The sequence below is a fragment of the Leptonotus elevatus genome, chromosome 7, assembly GCF_054856555.1.
Source record: "Leptonotus elevatus isolate MCC_2025b chromosome 7, RoL_Lele_1.0, whole genome shotgun sequence".
Lineage (NCBI taxonomy): Eukaryota > Metazoa > Chordata > Actinopteri > Syngnathiformes > Syngnathidae > Leptonotus > Leptonotus elevatus.
Window position 1 is genome coordinate 15,406,136 of NC_141245.1, and position 13,141 is coordinate 15,419,276.

Consider the following 13,141-nt stretch of genomic DNA (forward strand, 5'->3'; position numbering starts at 1 on the left):
AAATTGTACTAATTTAGACTCCTACCTCAAAACACCCCAAAGTGACAATGTGAATAAATTATTTTTTTAAAAACCCATTTGTATTTCATTAGAATAAACAGCTAAATGTTCAAAAAGTCAAGTTCTGCGAATACTTTCACATGCAGGTGGGAGAGAGGAAGGACAGAGGGTAGATCGAACGAAAGGAATGAAGATAAGAAGGATGAATAAAAGGAAGGAAGAATGCAAGGGATAATGGATGAAAGGAAAGAAGGAATGCGGGAAGAATGTATAAAAGGGAAGAAAGATGGAAGGAAGAGGGGAAGGAAGGAAAGACGAAGCGAGTAAGTAAAGGAGAGAGGAGGAAAGGACGACAGAAAGAAAGCAAGGTAGTAGGAATTGAATGAAGGAAAGTAGGTACAAAGGAAGGAAGAGAGGAATTTTGGACAACGACAGGAGGGAAGTCTGGACAGAAACATGGAACGAACGATGGAAGAATGGATGGCTGAGATAGAAGGAATGATGAAAGGATGTAAGGTATTGGAAAAATGGAAGGTCGGAAGGAAGAAAAGGAAGGAAGCACAAAACTATTGCCCATACTTTCTCGAGTCCATCCTCTGATTGATTGATTGAAGCAATATGTCCTCACACTTTTGTCCAAAAAGTGAGGAAGGTGCTCCTTCAAATGACCGGACTTTGTCTCCCAATCCGAGATGACGTTTTGAGCATAAAGCTTCCATTTTGAATGCCGACAACTAACATTAACGCCGCCTACTCATGCAAAGATGAATTGCTTGGGGGAGTCGAGCCTTTTGGCGACATCAATAAGTCATTAAGACACCGAGAAGGCCATTAACAACCACAACAACGGTTGCGGAGAGGTTTTACGTCCCAGGCGCTTTCCCTGCAGACACAGGCGCGACCGATCAATGCAAACTGATTGACAACGGGCCTTCCAGAGAAGTTATGCATGAATTAAACACCCTGGCCGCTTTTGCTACTTTTCAAAAAAATAAAAAATAAAAAATAAATATTAGTAAATAATCTGCTTATATGCCAAATTAATGCAACAAATACTACGTGACTTGATACTGTAAACAGTCCAGAAAAAAAATATGCAGCGGCCCATTATTGGGGTTGAAAAAACATTGTGTAAAGATGTATTACAGAGATTGTAACTGGTAGAACACACGCTAGAACTCCATCTGGAGTAGTGCAACAAAAAGACTTGTGAATGCTGCACCTTGAACTCATAGGACTCCTCGATGACCACCTCCAGCCGACTGTGCTCGCCCAGAATCGGCTTGCCCATCTCAGCGATCTTCCGAGCCTCCTCCTCCTCTGCGCTCAGCTGGCCCTCGGACCCCTCTGAACGGAAAATTTAAGGCCATATGAGCGTGTTAGAGATATGTTAAATGAAACAGCGGGTCGCCCTTCATCATTATGACGATAAAGGCCGAGCAGCAGGATGTCACCAGCAGGCATGCTGTGGACATGTTTTTCTCCACATGGTGCATGCCTGTGATGTTAACAATAATGAAGTAGTACAGAACCGCCACACATTTGCGGGTCAGCATTTGATAAATCAAACGTAGAATTTTGTCATATTGCTCATGCGGCGGCATATCTGAAGCTCACTTGTACCTCAAAGTTTGGCTCACAAAATAAATAAATCAACCAAGGAACAGCTTGTAACTCGGGCAGCTCGTAATCTATGGCACTTGTAAGTCAAGGTACAACTGTACTAACAAGTGAGCGAAAAGGGTGAGGACAAAAGCAATATAAGTAAAACAAAATACAGTAGAAGCCACCGTACCTTGGCTAAGTAGCAGAGCTGTGATAAAGAAAAGGAGAGAGGAAGAATAGTTATTGACAAGAAGAGGTCATACATGCAAACATCTGCAACACAATCATTTGTTTAGTGGGTAATTTTTGGGTAAATGTGCTTATTGTGTTAGGTGTGTGTGTATTGGACATATTGGATATACAGTATTGCTGAACATATGAGGTGCATGTGTTTGGCGTGTTGCATCTATGTGCTTATAGCTTAGCTTATTGGATGTACGTGTTGAAAATATTGGAGGCTTAGTGTGTTGGGTGTGTATCAGGCTTGAATGTGCTTATATAGTTTGTATGTTCTTAGTATGTAGCACATATATGCTTTACATGTTGTTTGCATGGCATATACAGTATATGCTCAGCCTGTTGGATGTGTGTGCTTGGAGTGTTGGACAGAGTGTGACCTGTCTGCTTTGTGTGTTGGGTGTATGTGACTAGTGTGTTGCCTGTATGTGCTTAGTATGTGTGATGTATGTACTTAATGCTTTGCGTTTATGTGGCTTGTATGCGTTTAGCGTTTAGCATGTTGGATATATGTGATATATGTGGTTGCGTTGAATGCATGCATTGAGTTCATTGTATATAATGTACTGTATGAGCGTAGCATGTTGGACATGTGTGCTTAGCATGTCGATATATGTATATACCATGTCGGATATACAGTAAGTAGTTAGGTGTATCTGTATGCATTTACCATCTGAAGAGTATTTTCTTATCCTTTAAGATGTATGAATTAAGAGTGAATGTGGCATGTTCTTGGCATGTTACCTCCTTAGCATGTAGTGTATCTATACTCAGCCTGTTGCATGAACAGCATGCATCAAATGTATGCTTTGCATGTTGGGTGTTTGCAGGTATGCTCCGCATGTTGGTGTCCATTATATGTCTAGTATGTAGAAGCATGTGTTTAGCGCGTTTGGTGAATGTGACATCTGATTAGTGCGTGGAGAGAAATATATGGCTACCTGAAATTCCTCTTTTCAGCCAGCGTGGCTCCTCTAAGACGATGAAGAAGTTTTCATGTTTCTCATACTCTTCGTCATCAATTATCCTCACCTGGAGCGTCTGACTGCACACGTGCACACATACACACGCATGCACGCACACACAAATGTAATCATTAGCCTAAATTAGCTATGTGTGGTGCTTTTGGGGGAAAAAAACTGTTTGCTAGTTTTTGCATAATCTAGCATCAAACATTAAATTGGCATCAATGGGCTGAGCTCACGTTGTCTGGTCGTTAGTGAACTCCAGCTCGCCCTGCACATCCTCATAGTCCTCGCCCGCTTTGGCCGTGCCTGACTCGGTGTGGTACGGCAGGATGACGGTGCCGCGGGCGCCCGAGTTGCGCACCACCGTCACCTCCATGGTGCCCACGCTCTCACTGATTCGCGCCATGCGCTCGCTGAAGGTGAAGATGCCAGCGTGGTCATCATCCAGAATGGTCACCGTGGCCACCAGGGGCTCCACCAGCCGGCCCTTGGGCCCGGCGCCCGCCTCGTCGCTTTCAAACATGCCCTCGGCGTCGCCCACGCGCAGGTTGAGCAGCCGCACGAAGAAGTGCTCGTCCTCCTCGAATATATCGTCGTCGATGATGCCAACCTGGGGATCGAATATGTCAAAGCGGTTGTCTATATAGAAAATAATGTTTGTCATTTCTTACCTTGATTTCCTTGCGAGTCTCTCCGGGTTTGAACACCAGTGTTCCTTCGCTGTACTCGTAATCGGAGCCCGCATTGGCTGAGCCGTCTTCGGTCCTGTAGTCCACGTAGAAGGTGTTCTCTCCCAGGCCCCCTGAATGCGTTGGGTTGGAAATTCCTCATTTAAGTAACGTAACATTCACACAGGATGAAATCTATCCTGACATTGGGAGCAGTTGGAAGAAGGTTATTGTTTTTATTATTCAATATACTGCTGACAAGCCTCTGCTCCACACTTCAACTCATTTGTCAACGATGATGCACAAATATGCTCATTTGGTTACCGACGAAATAGTAACGGAAACAAAAGTAGCCAAACACCAAAGAAGAAGAAGGCGGGCCAATGAGTGTGAGAGCAGGGTCGTGAATGACCACTGTGATTGGCTAATGTGTGTAGTCGCCTTTTCCTTACCTTGGCATATCACAGCCAGCATGAGGATGCCGCAGTTCTCCATGCACTGACTGTGGGCGCTTTCAAATGAGATGCGGCTGCAAGCGGCCAGGTCGTCGTCTTCCGGCGCCTCCTCGTCGGTGATCACAGCGCGGCGAGCGTGGTCGGCGGCGTGCTTCTTCAGGACGTTACCGGCTCCAATCATCATGCGTGTGGCCTTGAGGGAACAGAAGAGAGAAAAGAAAAAGGCCGTGTGAATTCAACGGCGATTGTGGTGGAAGTACTGCCAGAGCCAGACCTCATCTGAGCAAAATTAGATTTTGAGGCACGCTATTTCTGCCTATTATATTGATGAATGATCATTCATGCAGCTACTAACAAAGAAACCAACCTGCCAGCACAGACTTCTTTTTAACTCATTCAAACCCAAAAATGTGTAAACACATTTTTTAATACTTTGTCCTTCACTCCCAAAAATGTATTTACACTTTCTTTTTTTTACGCAAGAGCATACAGAAGGCTTTGATGCCACTTCTGACATGAAGAGAAAGCTTAAAGAAATGGTAGTTATTTAATAAAATGAACAGCTGGTGGCAAGAGAGTATAAGAGATCACCCAGGGCCATGTTGCCACAAGCTCTTTTTGTGTTTTCACCAGGAATGTGAATAATGATGAAACTTAGTTACAGTTACAGTACTTAGAAACAGAAACAGATACAATTATCTTTTTTTCCTGATCAAAGAAGAGACTGTAATCTTTCTTTTGGTAGGTTCCATGTTTTTATAACAATAGAACACAATATTCTGTGGGCTTTGCAAAATCAGTCCAAATCCAATAAAACAGCCAGGCGCGAAGGGGGTTGCTTCAGTGAAAATGGCTGGGAGTGAATGAGCTATAGGTACGCTTATGTCATCTTTCATTATTTAATAAAAACAAAAAAAACCAATATCCTTTTATGAGGTTTGCAAGATAATGTGGGTTGGAAATGAGTAGGCGGCTCTTTTTACAAGTTATTTTTATTGGTCAGATATAATTGTGATTTTTAAGTCGGTTTTCTCAATGAAATTGAAAACATTCAATATGTAAATAAGCGAAATAGCCGATAGCAAATCTGACATTGAACAAGTCCTACTTGGCTATATTTAGCGCTAGACAGCAACAATTTACATTTTGGACCGGCTCTGGGCACAGGTGACGAGAGTGTCACCTGTATGCGGTAGAAGGCTCGGCTCTTCTGTTGGTGCAGCAGAGCATAATAGTTGGCCAGCTCCACCAGCTGATCCAGCTCTTTGTCTGGATACTTCTGCTTCAACTCCTTCAGGATGCGAATGACCTTGGGGGTGGATCCAAAACACACATATTAGATTATTTGTCGACTCTGAACTGGTGTGTTTTGTGATGTAGACTTCCCACCTCCTTGCGGCTCTCATCCAGCTCCCGACTGGTCTCCATATTGACCAAGGCGCTGTTGGAGTTACGCAGGGTGCCCCCAGCGCCCGTGGATGTGGACCCGGCCGTTGCGGCGGCGCCCACGTTATTGACCGCTGCGCCATCTCCGCCGTTGTTCTCGGCAGGGACTACGGCGCCCCCATGTGGTGGCAACTTGCCACCCGCGATCATCTCCATGCCACCCTTATTGGGCGTTAGGTCTCCCTCCATCTCCACGACGATGCCGTGGCGTTTGTCGGCACGGTAGCGCTTGCCCATGTATTTGTAGAAGAGCAGGCGGCGATCGGCGATCCAGGCCAGGATAACGCACACTGGGAAGTACAGCAGGGTCACCAAGGCCTCCCACACCTGAGACATATGGGAAAACAGTCCAAATCATATTATGTTTCAAAAGATTTTAGATCTAAAACAGCAAGCAGTCTGCGTTTGACTGGAACGTGGCTGGTGAGGCATGTCTTTGTGTTGATTGACATCCGGTTGAGGGAATGTTTGATTGGCAGAAATCGGAGGTGTGTGTATGTGTTTGATTGACATTAGCTGGTTGAATGACAGGAACTGGAGGGGTGTTTCTGTGTTGCATCAACATTATAAAGAGTAGCACGAAGATGTTAACTTGAGCACAGCTTTGCCTCATTAGTAGTCATCCTGCTAATGTGTAGAATTGTTCTACAGAAATGGGGAACAAAAATGGTCCTGGTAAGACGCAGTCGTTCTAGTAGTGCACTGATTTGTCTTACAGAAGACAATCCAGGTCCAGAAAGTGAAAACCCTGCCACAGTTTGGCTTTAGCCACAAGTGTTTCTACTCAACCAGCAGGGAAACAAGCTCTTGGGGAGTTCGTTTGATTAGAATAGAACCGCCTGTTGAGTAGATGCACCCATGGCTAAAGCCAAACTGTGGCAGGATTTTGACTTTCTGGACCTGGAATTGACAGCTTGTACCAAAAATCTCCATTCGCCATTTGTGTTAACATCAGCGAATGATGTTCGAATCCATACACATCTTAGCACGTCATAGCCCAAAAAAATGTAAGTTTTTATTTAATTTGATCAAAATGTAAAGTGGTAAAAGAGTGCACTTATTTAGTGCTTTATCTTCATCATATGTTGAGAAATACATATTTCCTTAAGTCATTCAAACGACACGGCCTACACCGGCGTGTTGACACAGCATATCAACCCACAGAAAACGTCCTTTTTACTTTAAAATAATTTACTTTAATCCCCAGCAACCCCACGCCATACTCTGGCCAATGGCAGAACCCGGGATGTTTTTTATTTCTTTGGTCTCACTTTAAATCCATCCCTGTTGTGTTGGACGAGCGGCTAGTTCAACACACTAGTGTTGGCTAGTCACTAGCCTCTGGCTAACCTAAGCTAGTTTGTCTCTCAGGTGTGACGTCCAAATTTGGAAATCCTCTTTCATTTGTTGCTAGGATGGTGTGAGAGGCCAACAATTAGGCGTTGATACAGTGCCTCGCTGGGCTTTATTGACTGACTACTTAACAGTTAAATCTAATGATTATTAGCCAACTAAATATTCCCACAAACACCCAATTACTTCCTTCGTCACTTTCATGCATGAGTACTATCCACGTAGACATGCCACACATACGGAGACGTGAGCACCAGCCAAACAATCCTCTCTGATGACAATATGCTATGACGCATTCTGACACTAATGTGAAATTTGGAATTGTTTTTTAATGGCCAATTCACAACTCAATTCAAATTAAAATGCTCAAACCATAAAGGCACTGTAGCCCAATTCACCTCGACCACGCCAGGAGACATGACGGACAGGATGAGGTAGAGCCAGATGTAGGCGAAGATGCTCCAGAAGGCGGTGATGAAGAAGACCCGCAGGTGTTTGATCTTGCGCACCTGGCCCTGGGGTATGGTCCACACGCAAATGGCAATAATCACAAACATGTTGAAGGCAGCACTGCCCACGATGGTGCCCGGTCCCAACTCGCCCGCTTTGAATTCGTGACCGCACACCTGCACAGATTGTGACAAAATGGATGATTATTGGAAAATGAAGGTGGCAAAAGTGAAGATATTTGTGGGGGGGAAAAAACTCTTTTGAATCTGTGCTTTTTCGTTGAAATAATACTTCTAGTCTAGAAGTATAGACTTCTTCTTTTCATTTGGGCTTTTCCCTTCAGGGGTCGCCACAGCGAATCAGTTGCCTCCATCGAACCCTGTCCTCTGCATCCCCTGCTCACACTACCTTCATGTCCTCTTTAACTACATCCACAAACCTCCTCTTTGGTCTTCCTTTAGACCTCCTGCCTGGCATTTGGAAACTCAGCATCCTTCTACTAATATCACCATCTCTCTACTAGACATGTCCAAACCATCTCAGTCTGGCCTCTAATTCTACTGCTACCTCTCCAAGACACTTCCATACCTCCGACAGGAGGACCGAGTGCCTTTCCACACTTCATCCTCTCCAATGCCCTTCTCACTTCATCCTTACTAATCTTTGCGACTTCCTGGTCCACGACGGTCACTTCTTCTACTCTTCGTTCTCTCTCATTTTCCTCATTCATCAACTCTTCAAAGTACTCTTTCCATCTTCCCATCACACTACTGGTCAACAAACTCTAGAAGTGTAGACTCTAAAATAGAAACAAATATTTTTTCTACAGTCACTCCTGTCTTGATAACTTACCATGTCAAAAAACAAACACATAAAACAATTTTCTACTTACATAAAGTAGTACGCTCATACAGTACGAACAAGCATGAGTGTCTGTGTGCGCATGTGTGTGTGTGTGTACCTCTATGACTGATAGCAAGATCTCGGGTGCACTGGAGCCCAGAGCCATTAGCGTCAGATTAGACACGGTTTCATTCCAGATTCGGACTGTTGCCACTGATGTTTCCCCATTTGGCAGGGTGATTGTCACCTCCTTCTCCTGTTGGCCAAACACACACACACCGGCAGGCTCAAACATCCGTGGGTACTGTGTGAACCCTCACAAATGGGCCTCTGGAAGAATGGCCAAAAATTCCCTTAAACATACTCAGAAACCATGTGGACAAACTTCCCAGAAGAGTTGAAACTGTTTTAGCTTCAAAGTGGACCGACATCATATTGAATCCGATGGATTAGGAGTGGGATGTCACCTAAATTCATATGTGCATCAAGGCAGGTGTATGAATACTTTTAGCAATATCGTGTATGTACAGTAGTGTAATGGAATGATTCACAGTATATAAACAATTGCAGTATGGATGAACAGTAGTCATATACCACTCATGCTCATATTCTGTATCTTAAAATAAATTTGTCTAATTAATCTAATAGGTTCTCATTTGGTTCTTTCTTGTTATGTATTCCTGCTGACCGGACTAAAAAGACTCAGTAATCATGAATAATAAATGATGTTTGTGAACCATATTTGGCAACTTAAGTGGTTGCTCAAATTGGATCCCAGCAGCATGTGGCTCATTGCCCAAGGTTATTTTTGAACGCCGTGTTACAAGGAACCGCTAACAATTGCATTTTTGGGAGGTTTCTCAATTAATGAGCGAGGCAGCAGCTGCCATGTCAGTCGTCGGTCTTGGTCTCTACAATACCTCCTCTTTCTTATAACGAAAATGTAAAGATTTGAATTTTATGTTGCATGGTGGATCATCAAAGACTCTGACTGTATCCTAGACCAGGAATGAACTTTAGGGGCACAATTTTTCATCATAATGATGCATGGAACCACCCACTTCCTAACCGGATGGATAACACAAATGACATTATAAATAAGGATAAAAAAAACACATGCATATATGCTCTTAATATATTTTCTTTTTCATAATACAAACTCAAAATGTTAATATTATTGAGGTACTATGTCCTGCATGTGATTCCACATCCGCAGAAAATTATTAGGCCGACTCATGTTGTATAGCCTAGGGCAGTATATTAGGTTTTTACCACTTAAAACTATACAGTGGAACCCACTATAAATCCCAAAAAAAGAGGAAAAAAAAAAAAGAATATATACATATATATATATATATATGTATCCAATCAAGTGTTCCTAAAGATGACCTCACCTGTGATGTAATGACCTCGATGGAGGCCATGAAGCGGTCGGCGATGATGGACACACCCAGGAACATGTACATGAGAGACACAAAGTAGACCACCGCCCGGGCGATCTGATCCCCGAGGCCGGGCCTGTTGGGCCTCCAGACGGGCAGCAGGATGCCCGGCTTGCACACCGTAACGTCGTCGCATTTGCCTTTGGCCTGCAGGCTGCTGTTCCCGTATGGCCCGGCCGAAGGCAGTGAGGAGGGCAGCACGGAGGCCGAGAACGCCGACCCACGCTGGGACTCCGACCGGCACAGTGGCACAGAGGAGAGGAAGAGGAGGGCGAAGAGGGGGAGGAGGAAGAGGGGAGCTGGTGAAGCAAGGAGAGACATGGCGGCTCGGCCTGGAGGGCACACAAAGGACGGCTGCAGGCAAAGACGCTAGTGCACCTTCAAGACAGAAAAAAAAAAGAAAATTAGCATGTCAGTAAAAACATTTAACCCTTATAATAATAATATCCATCCATCTTCTTTACCGCTTGTGCTCACAAGGGTCGCGGGGGGTGCTGGAGCCTATCCCAGCTGGCTTCGGGCAGTAGGCGGGGTATACCCTGAACTGGTTGCCAGCCAATCGCAGATAATAATAATAATAATAATAATAATAATAATAATAATAATGATAATGATAATGATAATGATAATGATAATGATAATGATAATGATAATGATAATGATAATGATAATGATAATAATAATAATAATAATAATAATACTCCGCCTACAGCCCGAAGCCAGCTGGGATAGGCTCCAGCGCCCCCCGCGACCCTTGTGAGGAAAAGCGCTTAAGAAAATGGATGGATGATTAATAATAATAATAATAATAATAATAATAATAATAATAATAATAATAATAATAATAATAATAATAATAATAATAATAATAATTTGACCTGGGCCATAAAAATCCCAATACAGAGCTTTTCAAAATGCATTCATATGTATGTGTTCATATGTCCGACATTCGTAAATGGATGAATAATCCAAAATCAAAATTTCAGAGAGAAGTGAAAGCGTATTTTGATTTGCTACATTGCAAGTACTCTCGGACTTCTGTATGACTTCTGTTTCATGTTGACCGTTCTTGCTGCTTTACTCTTTTAGTTTTCCGAGATCCCCCCTGAACCTTCAAAAACCATCAGGTGCTTTTTTCAGGTCTGTTTCAAATTCCCCCCTTAAGACTGGCATGCGCCCGTTTTTAGGCCGAACGCACGTGCCCCTGTCTACAAAAATAGAACCCCTGACTTGAGGTGTCTTCGTGTGGCTTAGGAAAATTAACAACAGCAAGTTTGCAAGAAAACAAGAAACGAAATGCGTTGTTCGTGAAGGCCGCTTTAAAATCATGAAAGGAGTTTATTGTCGCCCATTAAGGGGCTGAAGCGTGCAAGTGCCATCCATCCTTTTAATGAATAACAAAGTAATTTAAAGAGGCGAGTATTTGTCCAAATAAAAGAGACTCAAGACTCATTTGAGCAGAACGCGCAGAGACGCAGTACTTCATCCTCTTTTGAAGTTTAAAGAGAAGCACTCAAATATTTCATTGAGGGTGGGTCGACTTTGGTGACTGAATCTTCAAACACTGCTTCCAGCCATGCAGCCATTTTTTTTTCTAGTTAAGTTTGTCGCCATGCTCTACCGAACACACTATGACAAAATCTTGAAGTCCTTGAAATTATTGTCGCCGATATGTGTATACGGTTCAAGTTTGGTAGCCAATGGACAAAATCTCTAGGACATGTCTAGAAGAGTCTATGAAGGACCACGTGGAAATGGCCAAAATGGCCCTAAAATGGCTGCTTTAAACCAAAATGGAAGACTTCCTGTGTCTTTTAATGTATGGATTCTTGAAAGTTATTTGTGTGTTTCATCGATATAGCCATGCCAGTCAAATTTCATGATGTTATGTGAAATTGGTTGCAGGGTCTACATAAAAAAATTAAAAATACTGAGTTACCGCTATCCTGTCCAATTTGCGACTAGTTGTGTCCCCTTTCTCACAGGACGTAACCGACTCCTATGCAATGTTATTATTGTCATTTACCGTTATTAGGGATGTTCGATGCCACTTATCTTCAGACCAGTACGAATACTTAATTCTTACCACTAGTACTTTTGATATATAAAATTTCCAAGAAACAACAATGAGAGATCATTTAAAAAAAAAAAAAAGACCTATACATATCCCAATATATAAATTGTCCATAAAATTGTGTGAAATTAATAGCAATTTTCTGTTCTTCTAATTTCTGGTTCCTGATCGTAAATCAGCCACAAGAGCCGTCATGAGTACCAATACTTGGAAACAAGGCCGAGTATCGGCCCGCTATTTGCTCTACCCAATGGCATTTGCAGTCAAATATCCGTCACAATACAAACAACCAGAAGGAATTCATGAAACTCCCCTGTTGCTCCGCAAGACTGTTCTGGCATAAAAAGGCACACATACAGACACCCCCCCCCCCCCCCAAAAGAAAGCATGTGAACCAGAGTTGAATGACAAAGCTGTGAAAGTGTTGATGGAGCACAGGCGCAGTCTGTTGCCATGCCGACAGGGGCAGAGATCCTGAGGGGCAATCGATCGATGGTGGAGAGATGAGGGGGTTGTTTTGGAGAAAGCGAAAAAGAGAGCAAACCTTCATTCATCAACCCGAGGAGACAGAGCTGAGGGCCTACCTAATTCATTCAATGACACACACACACTCACGCACACACAGAATTTTAAAATGTAATAACATAAATAAAAGAAGGGGCAATAAATGTGTGGTGAATATATTGCTAGATTAGAATGTTACTGCAGACCCCCAAAAGGCCGATCAATCCTAATTTGGATCAGTTGTGATTCATGCATTTTTACTGTAAAAATTAAGGGGGGGGGGTTCCCTAATCTTTCAATGTTAACAGAAAAAAAAGCATTTATCCACATCAAAACTGAGTGAATATCCATCGTTTAATTGTTATTTTTTTGCCTAATCCTGCAAACTAACAGCGCTGACAACACAACTGGCGTTACCTCTTCAATGTCACTCAGTAGAGTGCAGACCTCCGCCAAGGCTGAGCAAATAAAAATGTCTGTGTGATTTGTTTGAGTAGTCAGAAGGCAGTCCTGCAGGTGATTGTGCAATTGCACTTGTTACCACCACTGCCCTCACTTAACCCTAATAAATAGGGGTGTGCCAAAAAATCGGTTCTCATAAGAATCGCGATTCTTATTTAGTACAATTCAGAATCTATTTAAAATGTCCCAAAATAGATTTTATTTAAATTATTTTATACTGTCTTCCCTTTGTTTGTATGTGCCTTTATTGGGAGCGCTGTTCATGTTGTACCCGATTTGGCCACTTGGGGGCGGTGTGGTTCCACGCGGTTCGATTCGCGGTTCGAAGTTGTAGCCACATTAGAGAGTAGAAGGGAAAAGTCACGATCAAATTATTCTAATAAAAGTTTTTCTGTTTTTTTTTTACGTGGAGCCGTTCTTTTGAGTGATAAAAGTGCCGCAAGTAGCGCACTAATTAGCTTTAGCGAGTCAGACTGGAGTAGATCATTACGATTCCTTGAACATCTATAAATTGAAGCAAAAATCATTGACAATCAAATCATTTTGAATCAAAACATTTTCTTAATCGAAAATCGATTCTGAATCGAATCGCAGACCCCAAAATCGAAATCGAATCGAATCATGACACATTCAA

At 42.9% G+C, this 13,141-nt stretch overlaps 1 protein-coding gene across 1 annotated transcript in view; it reads right to left on the bottom strand.

Annotated features, from left to right (window-relative positions):
* slc8a2b (solute carrier family 8 member 2b) overlaps nt 1–13,141 on the bottom strand; it is a 63,469-nt gene that overhangs the window by 7,805 nt on the left and 42,523 nt on the right. Inside the window, exons 3-13 of the mRNA XM_086080111.1 lie at nt 9,420–9,845; nt 8,144–8,281; nt 7,131–7,358; nt 5,323–5,706; nt 5,117–5,242; nt 3,931–4,126; nt 3,482–3,612; nt 3,047–3,420; nt 2,784–2,887; nt 1,796–1,813; nt 1,223–1,347 (exon numbers count right to left, since the gene is read on the bottom strand). Of these exons, the coding sequence (XP_085936237.1) occupies nt 1,223–1,347; nt 1,796–1,813; nt 2,784–2,887; nt 3,047–3,420; nt 3,482–3,612; nt 3,931–4,126; nt 5,117–5,242; nt 5,323–5,706; nt 7,131–7,358; nt 8,144–8,281; nt 9,420–9,788 (2,193 nt within the window). The 5' untranslated portion in view covers nt 9,789–9,845. The remainder of the gene's footprint in view (nt 1–1,222; nt 1,348–1,795; nt 1,814–2,783; nt 2,888–3,046; nt 3,421–3,481; nt 3,613–3,930; nt 4,127–5,116; nt 5,243–5,322; nt 5,707–7,130; nt 7,359–8,143; nt 8,282–9,419; nt 9,846–13,141) is intronic.